This window comes from Zingiber officinale, chromosome 5B (genome assembly GCF_018446385.1).
Source record: "Zingiber officinale cultivar Zhangliang chromosome 5B, Zo_v1.1, whole genome shotgun sequence".
NCBI lineage: Eukaryota > Viridiplantae > Streptophyta > Magnoliopsida > Zingiberales > Zingiberaceae > Zingiber > Zingiber officinale.
The window spans coordinates 134809117-134828694 of NC_055995.1; the positions used below are offsets into that span (position 1 = coordinate 134809117).

Genomic DNA, 19578 nt, shown 5'->3' on the forward strand with positions numbered 1-19578 from the left:
TAATTTTATAAGCCATTCAATACCTTGTTTCCCTAAGCACTTCCATACCTCTATCGGAATATCATCTGGTCCAACGGCTTTAATGGAACACAACACTAACATGAAATTCCAGAAGCTCTTGCCATTTCAATTCTTTACACTATTAATTATATCTTAATCAATATCTAATAATGTTCCCAAATTATCTAAAGCTCTTAGAAGGATTTCATGTCATTTTAACTATTCCAACAATTCTTTTCTTGAACTAAAACTGCATTTTAAATATTCAAATATTATTCTTATTATTTTAAAACCATTAGTTACAAAAAAAATCACTTTTTCCACAATTTAAGCTTTGACTTTAATCTAGTTGCACTTACACTCTCATCCATTCACACAATATCCTCTGCAAATAACATATATCTTCAATGTTATTGCTTAGTTTGTCTAGTACTAATAAGAAAAGGTATAAACTTAGAATTGACTATTGACATAAACCTATAGTTATAGAATAATGATTTGCCACACTAACAATATCTCTAACACTAGTAACAAAATTTTCATATATATTATTTATCACATCAATATAATTATAATTACTATATATTCCTTCTCCAAAATCCACCAGTTAGAACTCTATCATAAACTTTTTCTATATCGATAAAAAGCTTCTTATCTCTAATTTTTATTTGTTATCTTATTAATTAAATAACTATAGTTGATATTCTAGGTATCAAACTAAATTGATTTTCAGAAATGGTTGTCTCATATCTTATTCAACTTTAAATGATTCGTTTCCCAAAGTTTTATCATGTGACTCATCAATTTGCTACCTCTATTAAGAAGTCTGTTTAAGCAAGCAAAGAGACAAAATAGAAATTGCAGGCCACAAACAACTGGGATAAGTAGTAAGTGTAACGCACGTTGCATGTGGAAAAAAAAGTGAGAAAAAGAACTAAAGTTCACTACAATAAAATACCAAGAGAAAGAAAAAACAGTACATGACACACTTGGACAGCAGAAAAAAGACAAAAAAAACAATTGTTGGGATGACCTGCATGGATCTCATTAAGTATGTTGGATATTCAACTTAATGATTCATTACAAGAAATAAGTCATATTCTGAAAAATGCTAATGACATTTTCAGACATAGAATAAATGAAAGGGGAAATGGGAAACCATACAACTTCCGAGATCGCCCCAGCCACGACTGATGATTCCCCTCTGCTGTGTCTCTTTTAGTGCCTCCAAAATGATAGATGTAGTTTTCTTTTCATCTTCAAGGGGCTTGAACAAAAAAAAATCAGAATGATTTAAAGTCTGCACATGCACATTAAAGCATAACATGCCAAGTGGCATTGATCGTCATCCATATTTTATCTTGCAAAGACAAGTAGTATTATTCTAGTTGAAAAAAAAAACTGAAGTAAGCATTAAGTTTAGCAACCAACAGAATACAAGTAGTTTGTTTGAATCCTGAGAGTATGGCCAAGTTGGGACTACAACAACCAAAACAAATATTTAGCACAGAATAAATTTTCCTGCCACTTGAGAATCTGCACATCATTATTTTTGGCATCATAAATCTTCGCATATCAAGTATAATGAAAGAAAACTTGACAATGTACACACACCATCCTTGGTAAAAGCACCAGGAACTGACCCAAGGATCCTATGCAGGCAAGGCATTGCATCTGCCTTAAGCTACATAAAGGCAAGTTATGTTCTGAAACTTGAGCTGAGATGCTTATAATTTGAGTTTCTGATGGTGCATCACTGGGGCTTTAGACTCCACAAGTTTTTAAAATAAATTATCACTTAGTTGATAGATCTGTCAGGTGATAGGCCAACCTATACAGTGATTGTCATAGAGAACCCGCAACAAGGTTTTTCCCATCATAATTCCTTCACAATCAGAGGTTTGTATTGAGACTCAAGGCTATAGACAAACTCATGATGTTGAACTTAGCCATCAAGTTCATGGACAGTTGGGGCTCTAAGCATTCCAAGATGCCAGCAGTTGGCCATTAAGTCTAGAGACGTGGGTTTTGGCTTTGATAATTGGTACCAAGATGATGCAAGGCAGAACCATTCTGCTCAATGTTTCGTCAGTTGGAAAGGAATGCCCCTTAATATATGTACTCTGGATGTCTGTACTTGGTTATATGAGATCATGAAATAGTAGACAAACCTCTGTGATGAACCATGGAGAACACTCAAAATCTTAAAAAAGACACTAGTAGGAATTATGACATGTCAATAAACTTAACCTTTAGTTGGAAACCTTTGAACAACAGTTCTGGTTTTGCAATACTGCAGTCAAAGATGGCAAATCTTAGTTGTTAACAAATGATTTGATATGGTCTTCAGCAGACAAAAAGTAGAAGCCTCCAAAAGAACTACCTCAATCATCTTCAACATAATGTCACAGTGATGACTTTTAATAATTGGATGAAGTGAAACAAAATAACCTTTGAAGTGCTTAATCTGTGAGACTCGTATTTCTCAACAGACTTTCTTGGTTTTGTCTTAGTTAATACATGCTCCTACTCCCTCAAGGGTAAGGTACATTCAACATATCAATTGAGGTCTAAAAGAGTTGGAGCTAAAATAAAACCCCGTCGTTGATCTATGCTATTGTTTCTCAATGGGAGCAGTGGAATAGACAGTCAGACGAGCTTGCATAGCGGCACTTTTTTATGATGAACTATAAAATAAGTTAAATGGAATACTTTTAAAGTCTAAAATAGCATAAAGAAAATAATAATTTATTTGATATCATAATATTAATAATGGAGTGAGTTGATGTTCATTTGCGATTGGAAAAGGGGAATATTCAATTGCATTTCATATGAGATAACCATTACAAGATATATGTAGGACTTAACATAGGCTCTAACCCTAAGACATGCAAGGAGGATGTTCTTCAATAACCACAGCCCATGTTATTGGTATTAGTTTAAACCAATGCGAGAATTTGAGGCAAAAGCGTTAAGTTGGAACAGGTGAATGTCTACACTAGCTAGCTTCACCACAATTTCGAGAGCAGTGCCACATTTTGGACCCTAAAATTGATGATTCCTAGACTATGCTCCTGCTCTGGCATAGCAAGTGTCCTACATTGAATGCTCAAACAGATTTTTGCAAGTCCAGCAGAAGGCAGATCATCTGATCATGTCTTTTTGATCTCACCATCCGCACTAGGACTTGTTCAGGAAATAAAGGTGCTCATGTAGTGAAGTCTTTTATTTGTTAACAAGTATGAGACATTACTCTTTACTAGGTTTGGAGGGATAATGGTAGGACAAAATAAATTGTTGGTGGTGTGTGCTTGATTGCACACATAAAGATGCTGGTGATGTCCAGCAGTATTTTGTGCCACAATCAAAAGAAATTCTCTCGCTGATACTGGTCTAACTACAACATATAGTTGATAGAGGATCAAGGAACAAGGCATTCAACAAAAAACTTCTAGCTTTCTTAGTTACAAAAGCTTGCACCCAATCAAAATAGGATAAATATTCCCATGCATAAGGCAACAGAAAAATCCAGCTTAATAATATACCACTTAACAGAAGAATATATTTTCATCACTTGTGATGGAAACACCACTACATATATCAGAAGTGCAATATGCAAAAGTTTGTCATCACTCTCTATCAAATGAAGTATTTTAACATTGTCAAATAGGCATCCATGATGTCTGATAACTGCTACAAAAGGTCAACATCACTCAGTTATATTAATATGATTCAAAGTTCAAACTACTGCCATATTCATACGGCAGGTATGAGAATCTCGACAGTTGCCAACTCATCTAAAAGCTTCAACTGATTGATAGATATAATTTTCACAGCAGATGACACGTTCTTTCTTATTTTACTACTCTCCTTCAAATAGAATACACTAGGAACTAGCATGGAAAAGTTGCAATAGCAAATTATTTGTTCATGACACTCAACTATTCTACTAATATTTCACTACAACATTAGGTTCATATTTATGATAGAGAGCTCACCCCATCAATACTAACCAATTAAGGAACAAGGCTCATAAGATGCATACCATGCTACCAAATCCAATGTATATAGGTTTTGGTCCCTGTTGAATCCATTCCACCAAGTGCTTTGCTGGTTTATATTTTGTCCCAAGGTCCAAGAAACAGAAACCAACAACATCAACCAATGCACCCCAATCTGTTATAGTCAGTAAAAACTGAGTCATAGTTTTAGTAGGATTAACTAAAAGGATATACCAACCATTTTGCAACTGAAAGAAAAATAATATTTGAACAAAAAAATTAACCTATGTAAGAAAGTTACCTTAGAAACAGGATAAATTGCATTCCATTTAGTGATAATGTGATAGCGCTATTTTAGATATGCTCTTGATGATGCAATCTAACCAAAAGCACTAAAATGAAATATATATAGCCTTTGTTTGATTTTGGAAAGATCCAATTCAAACTATTTACAAAGAATTCAAATTTAAGATTTTGGTATTAGTTGGCAAGTAAACAGAATCCTAAAAAGCATTCTTCAAATTGGGCTTAGTCCCACATTAAGAATTTTAGGTTTAGGAATTAAGTTGATGTTATGCATACTATGAGCCAAGAGGGATGGAATATTGGAAATTATATTGGTGTATTAACGTAGAGTTACAAATCATGAATTTATAGCTCTTAAACATAACTAATTTTATATAAAACTTAAACATAAGACTAAGTATACCTAGATTACCAAGTTGATGTCATGTCCACCTCTCAACTATGCAATCATGTGTAACAAAAACATTAATCTATAGCTGGTGGATGCATGCAAAGTGGAAGAGAAGGCCATTATTTCATTGAGTAGTGATTTGATTGTAATTTGAAGTTTGATGTATCATGCTGTGGTTGGGTATGATATGATCGTGCTAGTGCTACCTAATAGTATTGTTCCAACACTTAACATACTTTAGCACTTATTGTAGCATATGCTCAAGTTAATCCAGATGGATTTGCCTAATTCAATTTCCTTCCACTTGGCTTGCTTACTACCAAAAACAATGCTGCTGCAATTATTTAGTTAAACTCAAATTTGGATAAACAAGTTTAGAAAAATAAAGCATTTCAATCATCATGAGTACTGTCTAGGTAGACTACTAATGTCAAACAACACCAAATAATGAATAATAACATATTTCCAATTATTTCTGTTTCCAAAACTAATTATACAATCACATAACAAGCTATATTTCATATTTAAATTATATTAAATTAATAATTTATTATTTTAATATGACTTGATTTAGTTGAATTGCTATTATATTGATAATTGTGTTAATGAATGTGCTAGATGGCGATCACTAGTAAAAGGAGAGAGGTGATGACAGGTGCACATTAGCACCTCCCTATCATGCCACTAAGATAGGTGCATTAGCAACAATCAGGCATGGAGGTGAACCATTAACATGGACTTAATCATTAAGCCTTTTGGACGTGGTTAAATCTATCGAGATACTCTCTTTATAAAGGTTTGGGTTGTGACAAATAGATAGTGGTCCTCTATAGTTATCAAGAAATTGGAGTATAATCTCTTTACATAGTTTTGGGATGTGACAAATAGATAGTCTCTTTTTGGACGTGGTTAAGTCTATCAAGATAATAGAATATAGTCACTTTAGGATAAGTGGCAAATAGATAGTTGTCCTCTATGGTTATCCAAAAATGTAGATTGCACTGCACATGGTTACTCTAAAGAAACATATATTTTGGGTCTTTGCACATGGAAAGTGAAATTACAAATTTGTAGCTCCTGTCTCTTATGTTAATTTCAACTTGGCATGCTATAAATGGTTGTACAAATTAACAAGCAAATTTACACAAGTGAATATGTTGACCTGAAAGGAATGATGGGATACAATTGTCAGATAATGGAATGCTTGGCGATATATAGTTCAGCGGAAAGTAATAGAATGTTCAAATTATCAAAAATGAAGGATTTATTACCACTTGGCTTTGGAACAAGGTGGGGACTCCACATGTATCCTGTTGGCAAATGTGATATAGAATCATGGTATGTACTGAAGTATGCAATTGGAGGCAATTTTAACTTCTTTTTCCTGAAATCATTAATGAATCCCCTTATGCCCCACCAGACCATTAACTCCATTATTAGATATGACAGCTGATGTAAAAATGGGAAACAAATCAGCAAAAAGAAAAAAAAAAAAGACAATATGATAGCTCAAAAGAATAGTGGAAAACATGTTAAAGTAAATAAGAAAATTTGAATAGTGAAAAAAAAAATGCATACCCTATATGCTGCACTCTGCGGCACACGTGCCAGAGGATGTGGAAATTCATTAGTTGGCCTGCCTAAAATAGCGAAAGTAAGGCTATTTGATAGTGTTAACAGTCAAATCACACAACTGTACTTCAAATGAAAGCATGGATGGATTAAAGATCTTAATTATTGACCTTGGACCCAAGGAAAATCACTTTCAACAAAATCTATCATGCATCTTCAGGACTAACTTATCAAGGATGTCCAACCATATAACATTCTAATTTGCAAATGGAATGTAAGACAAATCACTGTCTTCTCTAGAAGCAACATGCTCTTTAGCTCAGTCTTTAACCACATCAATCATAGATTTTGTATCACTGTATTCTTGAAATAAGAAACAAGTCTTAGTGATGCATAAATCTAAGTTGGGTGGATCAGAAGAGTTAAGGTAGTGTAGATTCCAGACTATGTGAGTTGCATATATTGGAAGAAACCAAAACTTCAGCTTTCAAATAAATGTAAAGTAAAATATGAGAAGTTAGTGATAATCTAGTTATAGATATAACTCACGTCCACGGCATTGTGAAGAAAATGTGAAGAGGCACTCCGAGAGCTTCAGCAACATGTAAATGTCCTGTGAGTATAATCTGGTATCAGCAAAATAAAACAAGGATGCTAAATCAATGATTTTTTACTAAATTTTTTATTTCCACAAAAGCTCCATTGCAACCCAAAAAACAACTCGAACAATCAAGCCCCTCTTTAACCTCAAGTCAAAAAACAAAAAAAAAAATACCCCACAAGAGTTGCTGAAAAACCATTTAAAAAATTGATTAAACAAGAAACTGCAACCAATATCATTGCAAATAAACTTTTCAACTTCAATTATAGCATTACACAATGGAAAATGGATTTGATGCTAGGAATTATAGAACACACAGGTGGAACCTAACCTAATAACATTAGAGCCATGCCATTACAAATTCCTATCAGAGAATCCATCTCATGATGTATATATGGCTTAAAAGTATGATCTCCGTAGTTTTGCCACTGAAGAAGTTGACCATATCTTATGGAATTGCCCATCAGTGCAAATGGCATTGCAGGTGTTTTCAGTGCTCTCTTTGGTTCAATTTCCTTGGCAATTGCTAAAGTTATAGTAGTATTATAAAATGAGAAAAGACGCAAATTGCACCCAATATGGGGGTCAAAACATAACACCTGGTATGGGGCAGAAACATAACACTTGGTAAAAGAATTCTCATGAGAATCAAACCATATGTTCACTTCCCCCTCAAGTCAGAGTACAATTATCAATCTCGAGGTCTAAAGTATCATTACTTGCTAGAGTTCCTATCGACCATGTCATCAACTCAAATGCTCTTTTAATCCTATAGTACATTTGTGCTTAATTTGTTTACCTTCAAATATAAGTCAATAGCAATTAAACCCTAAACAATTAAAAAAAATTGAGCAACAAGTTACAAAAAATACAAGCATCTCATTTAATGGCTACCTTATGGATACCAAACTATTGTGATGGCTTGAAGCATTTATTCTTGTAGCAGGCTAGTAAAATCATCCTCATAATTTTCCCAACCCAGATTAAATAATGCTCCAACCGGAGATCTGGTAATGAAATGGGTTTCTCACATGTCTATAAATATATTTTGGTCAACCACAGGAACCTAATTAGACCTAGAACATGCACAGGTACATGAAATGGATGCATCTTGATCTCTCTAAAACCAGTGTTAATCCTTTTTGTTATTGTTGGTGCTCCAATTAGTGCTTCTGCTCCTCTTATCCCCTCATATTATAGTATTGAATCTCCCAATGATTGGCAAACATAATTGAAAGAGAAAATCTTCTGTTTCAATCGATTTTAGACAACAGAGGCTGGTACATTGCCTGTCCATCAATTCCACCGACATTGTGTTGGCAAAGGCAACATACTGATTTTTACTCATGCGAATACAAAATTGATATCAGTCAGCAACTGGAATGACACATTTCCATCACACCAATTGACACTTGAAGCGTGACTCATCTATCTCAAGTTTATTACATGAAATAAAAATAGTCCCCGCAAATTAGAAAATAAGTTCCACTAAGGTGCCAAGCTAGGAGAAGGTTATATACCTGGCACAAACTGTTGAGAACATTTTAGGTGTGATGTTGAAAATGATAGTCATCTATGCATCAAACATTGCTTCAAAAGAATACAGTCTAACTTCTCTCAAACTGAAGATATTGCAAGGATAAAAAATTTGAGAAAGGGAAGAGAAAATTTGAAAGGATTGAAAACAAGAGAGAATATGATTGCATATTTACAGTTTCTACTCCTAAGATATAACCATATAAAAGACGAGAACATATAAAAAAAGAGAGAATGAGTAAAGTTCGATATTATTTCAAAGAGGAAAATATCTCAGAAAGTAGAATGAGTAAACTTTTGACATTTTCTTGAAATAAGATAGAAAAAAACTCAAAAAGAGAAAAAATGATTAATCTATCACTTAAAATTGCAAGAAACAGAGAAAATTGATGAACTACTAATAAGGAAATTGGAGTTCTAACATCCACTCTATGAGAAGAGAACACTGAAAGAAAATAAAATTTTGCAAATTTTACTGAATAGGTGAAGATGTCAGGAAAGAGTGAAAATCTAACATCAGTTTGAGAGGAGAGATAATAGAAGTGAAAGAGAAGTCAATCAATCAATAGAATACAATCAATAACTAAAAAATTGATGGAATAGGAGCCTGGAGGTAAAGCTGTAGTCATCAAAATATGCAAATTTCTACTTACCATCCCCACTTTTTGTTTTTATTCTGCCATTTTCATGTTTAAAATTTCTTTACATGTATAATAGTTTAAAGTTGCCCCCCACCCTATCATTTTTTCCAATACTTTTTTTTTTCCAGAAACCTGCCTCTTTTCTTTTTTTAAAAGTTTTTGCCTTTCTGACCCTGTTTCCAAAACTTGGTCCAAAGGCCCAGTTTGGACCTTAGTAGTTGACCCTAAAGACTTATTTACCTTGGGGATAGAAAAGAGACTGGATATAAAATATAGAAAGGATGTGTCGTATTAAGATGGATAAGGTTTTATTTATTCACAATGCCATTTACCTGGAAGGATGAACGTTTATTTGGGAGTGTTCCTTTGCTTATTTGCAAAAAAAACCTAGAGGGATAAAATTTTTAACTACAATAAAGTGCCATCAATACCCTTAAAATGGTGCCCTGTGAACAGTAGGTTAAGTGTGGTACTGCCAGAGACAACAATAATTGAATGTTGCTGGAGAAGAAAGGTTAGTCTGATCATTGACATAGCGAGTTAGCAGCTAAAGTGAAAAACAAAATTTGACATGCAGTTTAATTTTCCCCAAAGGGGCAATTTAGTCATTTGATAGCATAAGAGTCTCCTTCCATTTCTGTTGGCATTAAACAAAACCAAGGAAAAGTTTATTACGTTGGACCTATGATCCGTGTGGTCAAAGTCAAACTAGGTATCATTGTCAAACAGCTGTCACGGCCTATACAGATTTGGCAAGATGTGAACAGATTTCACGGCTTGTATAGCTGTGTCAAACAGCTATGAAATCTGATTTCACAGCTTGTACAGAAATAAAACAGATGTGAGCACAAAGTAGAAAATTCAGGGATTTAGTTAGAAAGATATTAATTTCTTATATACAGAATAATTAGTTTCCTATTCTTTATTCTATTGTAATGTTGTATATAATGGGTATTCTCATTCTGAATGTAAACAATTTATTAAGTGATATCTGTTGGTGCAACCTTAGGTCAAGGTTGACCTGGTTGACCAGACTCGAGTTGACTTGACTCGAGTTGTGTTTTGATGTTTGACGAGTTATGTTTGACAATGTTTGTACCTTGATGTTTTACAAGGATACAAGCTTGGGAGATTATGGGTGCAACCCGTGGTCGAGATTGACCTGGTTGACCCGAGGTGAGTTGACCTGACTCGGAAAAGTCCAAGCAGGGAGCTTGGCACGGGAAAAGTCCAAGCAGGGAGTTTGGCATGGTGAAAAGTCCAAGCAGGGAGCTTGGCACGGGAAAAGTCCAAGTATGGAGACTTGGCACGGAGAAGTCCAAGTATGGAAGCTTGGCACATGGGAAGTCGGAGAGGGCTCGGTAGCTCGTTCTCCGAACTGTGGTCAGAGAGGGCTCGGTAGCTCGTTCTCTGGACCGGATGTGGAAAGTCCTGGTGAGTGAAGTCAGGCAGTGGGAAAGTCCTGGTAAGTGAAGCCAGGCAGTTGTGAAAACCCTAGTGAGTGAAGCTAGGTGAAAGTGAAAGTCCTGGTGAGTGAAGCCAGGCAGTGGGAAAGTCCTGGTGAGTGAAGCCAGGCAGTTGGAAAGTCCTGGTGAGTGAAGCCGGGCAGATTGGAAATCCTGGTGAGTGAAGCCAGGTGAAAACCCTAGTGAGTGAAGCTAGGTGAAAGTCCTGGTGAGTGAAGCCGGGCAAGGGAAAATCCAGATGGATCAAGGGTGATCGGACATCTGGTGTTGAGAAGGTCAAGTAGGTCAAGGGAGTGACCGGATACTTGGCACGAAGAAAAGTCCAAGTGGGTCAAAGGATTGACCGGACACTCGGTGGAGTCTTAGCGAGTCGAGGGAGTGACCGGATGCTAGCATGATGTACCAACAGTCAAGGTTGGCCGGATGTTGGTGTGGGAGACTTGGGAAAAAACCAAGCTCGGATCGATCCGGGACCGATCCGGTGATGATCGATGCGGTGACCGATTAGTAATCAACAGAATGCTTACATGGATTATCGATCGATCGAAGACCGATCGAAGCAACGAAGAGAAGAAGGAAAGGGCGATCGGTCCAGGGACCGATCAGACTCCTCTGACCCGACACCTCGGCTGGAAGAGTGCTGATCGGTCCCCAAGACCGATCAGGATGTGGACCGATCAGGTTGGAGCTCGATCGGTCAGCCTAGCCGTTGACAACGGCTAGGTTATTCGACCACGTGTTCGGCCTTTTTGCGAGTTCGCAGTTGGCTCAGGAGATCAGAGGTTATAAGAGGAGATCGAGGGCTGCTACGACTACTCCTTCCTGCTTCTTCCTCCTCTGAACTAAGCTGCGTTTCTTCTGAAAGCTGTGCTCTTGAGCTTTGCTGAGCTCCGAAGCTTCGGGGGAGCTTCTTTGACTGAGTTGCTTGTTGGCATTCGTCCGTGAAGTTGGTGCTTCATCCGGGACTTCAGTCGACGAGAAGGCAAGCGAGTATTTGTACATTCATTGTATATTTTGTTCTTGCTCTTCTTTGTATTTCCTTCTTGCTGTTGTAAGTTCTTGTGGCGAGGTTTCTCCACCCATAAGGAGTTTACATTAGCCGGTTTTCCGGGAACTCATCCACCGACGGATTGATAGGCTTCGTCCACCTTACGGACACGCCGAGGAGTAGGAGTATCATCTCCGAACCTCGTTACATCTTCGTGTTGAGGTTTGCTTCTCCTTTTTCGTTTCTATTCGTTTTATTTCCGCTGCGCTAACCCTAATCGTAGGAAGAAACGAAGAATTTGGAGTCGGCTATTCACACCCCCCTCTCTAGCCGCGATCATCGATCTTAACAATATCAATTTGATCCACATTTTTCACATGGTATTAGAGCTTTAGCCTTCATTGCTAATTCTCTTTTCTACATTTCTTCATCATGGCCGATTCTCAAACAATCATTTCCAACAACCCTAGTCAATCTATTGTCTTTGATGACGGTAGTTCAGTCTAGAAAATTGGTGATCTATAGAATATTTGAGCTTCCAATTGACTCAATAGGAAGAACTACTTGAAATGGTCTCAGGTTGTTCATATTTGCCTCAAAGGCAAAGGAAAACTTAGCCATATCCTTAGGACAGGACCTGCCACGACTGATCCAGTTTTTGAGACATGGGATGAAGAAGATTCTATGATTATGTCTTGGTTATGGGATTCCATGAACCATCCATCAATGATACATGTATGTTTCTCTCTACTGCTCATGAAATTTGGGATTGCGTTACTTGCACTTACTCAATAGCTCATAATGCTGCCTAAGTTTATGAACTTAAAGTCAAAGCAGGTGCTACTAAGCAAGGAGATGAATCGATCACTGAATATTCCACGATTTTGCAAAATATGTGGCAAGAACTCGATTACTACCAAGTAATTGAGATGCAATGTGCTTCAGATGCTGCAGTTTTAAAGAATTTTATTGAAAAGGAGCATGGATATGATTTTTTGGCCGGCTTAAATCCTAAATTTGATCAGGTCTGGATCCAAATCATTGGCAAAGACTGCATACCATCCCTAGCAGAGGTGATCTCTCTACTCCAAGCTGAGGAATAGATAATGGTATTAGTGCTGTACAGATTTGACAACTGTTTGGCACTCCCCCTCAAGCTGAGGAATAGATATTTTCCATTCCCGACTTGACTATGAGATCGTGAAATCTAGAACTGTTCAGTCCCTTTGTTAACACATTAGCCAATTGTACTTCTGACGGGACATATGACATACACACTAATCCTTCTTCCAATTTTTCCTTGATGAAATGTTTATCAATTTCAATATGCTTAATCCTATCATGTTGAATAGGATTATGAGCAATATTTATAGCTGACTTATTGTAACAATAGAGTTTTATGGGGTATTCCAATTTGATTTTCAAATCATCCAGAATAATCTTTAACTAGAGTAGTTCACATAATCCTTGAACAATGTCCCTAAATCCTATTGGGGAGAGGCTATCCTTAATGTCACATACATGATAAACAGACTTCCTTGACATGTCCTAGATAACAAGAGTCCTATGCAACTCCTCAATGAGTTTTATCCTCATTTCCGAGCCATAAATGGACTTACTCCTAGGATTTTTGGGTGCACTGCTTCTGTTCATATCCACAGTCCACTTCGAGGTAAACTAGATCCTCGTGCCATCAAATGTGTCTTCCTTGGATATTCATCCACTCAAAAAGGGTATAAGTGTTACCACCCAATCTCAAAAGTTTTACATCTCGGCTAATGTTACCTTCTTTGAACATACCCCGTTCTTCTTCAAGTCCTATCATCAGGGGGTGATTTCAATGACAAACAATAGCACTTGTGAGTTATCTGAACACATTAACACTCTTGATCTTCCTCCTACTCAAGTTCGTATCAAATCACCTTCTATTCCATCTAGTGAGTCTCCTCCTATTGATACTCTAAGTATCCCTCAAGTGTATTCAAGGAGAAAGGTCACTCTAGAAGCAATACAAGCCCAAGAACCTCAACCACAAACCTCTGACCCTGATGCTGGGATCATGGTAAGTTCTGACCCACCTTTACAATCTACTGAATAATCCACTGACCTAACAGATAGCCTTGACCTTCCCATTGATGTTAGAAAAGGTACTAGAGAATGCACCAAACACCCTCTCTATCCTCTATCTCACTATGTTTCTCTTAAACATCTATCACCAGCCCACAAAAGATTCATTGTGAGTCTAAATACCATGACTATTCCCAATACTATTTCTGAGGCATTGTCAAAAAGGGAATGGAGGGATGCCATGAGGGAGGAAATGGATGCATTAGAAAAGAATACGACATGGGAGGTTATTGAGAAGCCAAAGGGAAGAACATTGTTGATTGTAAGTGGATTTTCACATTAAAATACAAAGCAGATATAGATATAAAGCTAGGTTAGTGGCAAAAGGTTATACTCAGGCTTATAGGGTAGATTATCAGGAGACCTTTGCCCAGTTGCAAAAATGAATACGGTCAGAGTTCTACTATCTTTGGTTGCGCACTTCAACTGGAAACTCCTACAGTATGATGTGAAGAATGCATTTCTTCATGGAGATTTAGATGAAGAAATTTATATGAACCTCCTACCAGGATTTGAAGGGAATACGGGTAACAGAATATGTAAACAGAGGAACGCTCTTTATGATCTACAACAATCTCCTAGGGCATGGTTTGGAAGATTTACAAAAGCCATGAAGAAATTGGGGTATAACCAAAGCCAAGGGGACCATACTCTCTTTGTTAAGCACTCAACAGCAAAGAAGGTGACTGCTCTTCTAGTCTATGTAGATGATATCATTGTGACTAAAATGATGAAAAAGAAAAACATGATCTAAACCAGCAATGAATAAAGGAGTTTGAAATAAAGTGGGCAAATTGAAATATTTCCTTGGTATTGAGGTAGCATATTCTACCAAAGGAATTTTTATTTCTCAGTAGAAGTATGTGACTATTTTGTTAGATGAAACAAGGAAGATTGAGTGTAAACCAATTTTAATCCAATGGATTCAAATCACAAGATAGGAGAACCTAAGCAAGAACCTGTTGACAAAAGAATGTATCAGAGGTTGGTTGTGTTAGAGTGTATACTAAAAGCCTAGCTTTTTTGTAAACATTTATTTTAAATAAAGAATCACATTGGTCAAATGTCTACATTTATATGCTAAGTGTAGTTGTTCAATTAATTTATATTGTAGATAACATGGTGTGTGGTGTCACACACAGAAGATCATGTTATCAATTCCTTATAAATTATAAATAGTAGCTCACGACTAAGATGGATAGGAACAAACCATTGGAATAGTCGTAGTGTAATTTGATATTAGTTTATCTTGACTATAAAATTACACTAGCACACTCTGAGTCAATGTTTGAAGTGTCGTTCCGTGCTGCCCGGCACGGACGGTTTTTACCGTTCCGCCGGGCGGCCGAAACAGGCACGGGAGGCGTCCCCGTCTCGGCGGCGGCGGAGGAGACGCGGGACGCCTCCTTCGGCGCTGGAGGAGACGCGGGACGCCTCCGGCGGCGTCCCGCGGCACCTTCGGCGTGCAGAAGGCGCCGCGCGACGCCTTCTGCTGCGGCGCCGACACATCCAAGCGCCCTGGAGGCCGAGCGTGCATTCCGTCCAGTGTATTCAATAGCGGCGAATAGCGCGCTACGACCAGCGAACGCTGCAGAGCGTTCACTGAATCGCGATTGTCCCAAATAGCCCACGCTATTCGGGACAAAAGCGTCGATAGCGCACATAGCGTGCGCTATCATGCCCTAGCGCCCCATAGCGGGCGCTAAAATTACAAATTGCTTACCAATAGCTAGGGCAAAGGTGAGTCGAATCGTGACTGTGGCAGAGGCGAAGGTAGAGCAGACTGCAGAGGCGACAGGCGGCGATCGGCGAGCGGTGACCTGTGAGTGGTGGCGAGGGACAGCGATTGGAGGTAAGCTTTTCTCCTTCCTTTCGTTTAGGTTTTCCTTCTCGTTTTTTTTTCTCGAAGGAGCAAAAACGATTTCGCGATTTCCAGAAGTCGGGCATCTGGATCGATCCAGCGATCGATCCAGGGTCGAACAGAAAGGATCTGGATCGATCCAGCGACCGATCCAGATCCTTTCTGTTCGAAATCTGGATCGGTCGCTGGATCGATCCAGACCCTAGATCGATCTAGATCCTTTCTGTTCGACCCTGGAAGGATCTGGATCGATCAAGCGACCGATCCAGGGTCTGGATCGATCCAGCGACCGATCCAGATCCTTTCTGTTCGACCCTGGATCGATCGCTGGATCGATCCAATTCCTTGGATCGATGCAATGATCGATCCAGATGCCCTGGATTGATTTTTTTTTTTTTTTTTGCTGATTTGTTTCTAATTAATTAATTATTTATTCTGATTTTTTTCTTTTGTTTTTCTAGGATTTTGATTGTCTAGTTAGAATTTGCAATGTCTACGAATTTATCAAAAAAAGATAAAAAAGATATTGGTTGGAAGTATTGTTATCAAAATGAAGGGGAAAAAGCTGTTCGGTGCAAATTTTGTCATCATATATCGAATGGAGGGATTACTCGCTTGAAGGAACATTTAGCTCAAACTCATAAAGGGGTTGCACCTTGTGTTAGTGTTCCGGATGATATTAAGAAAGAAATTAGAGAATCACTTGACAAAATTAGAGCATCTAAAAGTAAACAAACTGAATTATTACGAGAGATCGGTGAAGGTCCCCAAAGTATGAGTACACAATCATCGAAAGTTGGAAGTGTAGGGGGAAATTCAATTGGATGTTCTGGATCTGGTAGTGGTGAATCAAAAGGTAAAGGTACTCTTCATGGGTTTGTTAGTTCCGAACCTCGACAAACAACCCTAAATTCGACATACAAAAAAGATTTGTTGGTTGATGTGAAGCGTAGAATTGGTCGTTTTATTTACTCTGCCGCACTTCCGTTTAATGTTGTGAATGATCCTTATTGGTTGCCTATGGTTGAGGGCATTGCGGAATATGGAAGAGGGTTCAAGCCTCCTTGATGCATGAGTTAAGAACTTGGATACTTAAAGTCGAGGTTGATGGCATAAACCTAATATATGAGGAGCATAAAAGGCATGGAAAAATATGGATGCACTATTATGTCCGATGGTTGGACGGATGGAAAGAATAAAGTTTGATCAATTTTTTAGTAAATAGTCCCGGGCACTTTCTTTTGAAATCTATTGATGCATCGATTCTATTAAAAATGGGGAATTGATCTTTAAATATCTTAATGATGTTGATGAGGTGGGAGAGGAAAATGTAATTCAAATTGTCACGGATAATGCTTGAATTGCATTAAGGCGGGGAAAAAATTATGGAGACTAGACATAAAATTTGGTGGACACCTTGTGCGGCGCATTGTATTGATCTAATGTTGGAGGATATTGCAAAGTTGAAGATTTTTTCTGACACAATTGAGCATGCTAAGATGGTTGTGAAGTTCCTTTATGGTCATGGGACTATACTTTCTTTGATGAGAAAGTATACAAACGGTAAAGAAATTCTCCGTCCCGCTGTTACTCGCTTTGCTACTTCATTTCTCACTCTTCAGAGTATGTATAAGGTTAAAAGGCCACTTGAACAAATGTTTGCTTCCGAAGATTGGGTTAGTTCACCACTATCTCAAACAACTCAGGGGAAGGTCGTGAAGAGAATTGTTATTAATGATCCCAACTTTTGGCCACATGTTGCATTTTGTGTTAAGAGTGTTGTTCCTCTTGTAAGTGTGTTAAGGGAAGTTGATTCGGAGGAGAGATCGGCCATGGGATATATTTATGAATTTATGGATAAGGTAAAAGAGACAATAATATTTAATTATGGGGGAATTGACAGAAAATAGAAGCCCATTTGGAAAAAAATTAATTCACGATGGAATCCACAATTTCATCATCCTCTACACGCAATAAGGTACTATTTAAACCTGCAATTGCATTATGAAGAAAAATTTTCTGATTGTGATGAAGTTAGAAATGGATTGTATGCTTGCATGGATAGAATGTTATCTTCTGATGATCGTCTTAAAGCAGGCATCGAATTGGACTTGTATAACAAAGTTGAAGAAGAATTTGGAACTTCAATAGCAAAACGAACAAGAATGTTGTAGACTTCGGATTAAATTTTCTTCTTGTAACCTTTCTTGTAAAAATTATACTAACATTCATATTTTAAAATTATGTACATTCTTGTAATTTTCTTTATGTTATTACGTATTAGTTTTGTAGTAGAAACATTTTGGAAGTAAGACATCCGAACTTACTACGTTTGCAATTCAAGTGTTTGGTCTCACTTGTAGTGCTTTGAGATGTTTAAGGAATTGGAGCACTTTTGAATCAGTGAATATTCTAAGTTTCTAACTCTACTTGAATTTTAATTGTTTATAATTTTCATATCATTGTTTAATTTTTTACATATATTTTCTTCTTTGTAATATTAGATTCATACAAAAAAGAGAAATAGGCTTGAACATGCAAAGTTGAATGCGTTGGTGTTTGTGAAATATAACTTCAAGTTTAGGGAGAGAAGTATTAGGAGGAGAGACAAGATTGATCCCATTGTAGTTGATGAAATTAATTCAGATGATGAATGGATAACTGAGAAAGAAGGTCCAGTTCTCCCCGTAACTACTAAATGGCTTGAAGATGATGAATTATTTGAAAGTGACCCTATTGTGAGTGTGCCATCTGCTACCTTTGAAAGTCTTTTCGACTCAGATAAGCGAGTCGAAGATGTTGAGGATATAGTTGAAGTTCCTCCTACGAATTCAAAAAAAAGAGTTGCTGAAAATTCAAGTAAGCACTAAGCATATGCAAATTATTTATTTATATCTACTTCATCTATAATTGATTCTTAAATGTTGTATCTCTTATATAATAGGTGGAAGCAAAGACAAACAAGCAAGGTTGAGTCTTGTTGATGTGGAAGATAATCATCTTGATGCTGAAAATTATGGAGTAATTCCAACTTTTGATAGTGGAAATTTTCCAACCATAGACACTATTGATGATGATAGTGATATAGAGTTGGATGATACTGATTATTTTTAAGTTATGTTGTTTTAATTATAAGACTTTTTAAATTGTTGGTATGGGATATTTTGACATGTAATGAATTATTATGATTAATTTTAGGTTATGTTATTTTTATTTTACTTATATAAGTATATTTTATTTTTTAAAATTTAAACATTGACGTGCACGAAAAGCTTGCGCTATACGCTACGCTATTTACGCTACGCAATGACAAGACAAAAACGCTATGAACCAACGCTACGCGATTTAAAACACTGGCGTACGCTACTGCGTTTTTTTTTTTTTCTGTTTTTAATAATTATTTATTTTATTTTATTAATTTAAACAATTCCTAAGGAGGATGGGTAGAGCATGTATGATATTTCGAAGAGGCTTTTATAAACCTAGTTAAATTATTCTAATAAAATATATAAAAAATATATTTAAAATTAAAATAAATTAAATAAATTTTATTAATTAATATACTGAAAAAATAATATTTTAAATTTCATTTAAAAATTTTAAAAAATATATAATAATTCTTATTTATATTCTAATATATTTTTATTATTTTAAATTTCATTTAAATTTTTTAAAAAATGTAAAAAAATTCTAAAAAAATTCTAATAAATTCTATTTATATTCTGATTTTTTTTTTAAATTTTTTAAAAAAATTTTACTTGATATTTTTTACTATTTAAAATATATATTATTTAATTAATAATTAATTAAATGAATAAATAGTTAATTTATATAATTATTATTAATATAAAATAATATCTTGTATTAATTATTATTATTATTATTATTATAGATACTTCCATTTTAATTTGAATTATTGATATATCAATTCTATTTAAATAAAATTATTTTTAATTATTTTTTCTAACAATATTAAATTATTCAATAATTGAGAACTTATAATAAATCAATATACAACTTATTTTTATATACACAATAAACATATTTATCTTATCATTATTATAGATAAATAAAAAATACCGAAACTA

General features: G+C 36.1%; 1 protein-coding gene and 1 long non-coding RNA gene across 2 annotated transcripts in view; one reads left to right on the forward strand and one right to left on the reverse strand.

Moving 5' to 3' along the window:
- Positions 1-1108: 1108 nt before the first annotated feature.
- LOC121986138 (sterol 3-beta-glucosyltransferase UGT80B1-like) overlaps positions 1109-19578 on the reverse strand; it is a 31825-nt gene continuing 13355 nt past the window's right edge. The window contains exons 7-11 of the mRNA XM_042539957.1: positions 6820-6883; positions 6277-6334; positions 5970-6147; positions 4046-4176; positions 1109-1267 (exon numbers count right to left, since the gene is read on the reverse strand). Coding sequence (XP_042395891.1) covers positions 1124-1267; positions 4046-4176; positions 5970-6147; positions 6277-6334; positions 6820-6883 — 575 coding nt within the window. The 3' untranslated portion in view covers positions 1109-1123. The remainder of the gene's footprint in view (positions 1268-4045; positions 4177-5969; positions 6148-6276; positions 6335-6819; positions 6884-19578) is intronic.
- On the forward strand, positions 18241-18703 carry LOC121986139. The gene is made up of 2 exons (XR_006113346.1): positions 18241-18349; positions 18435-18703. It is a non-coding gene; the product is annotated as an uncharacterized LOC121986139 (long non-coding RNA).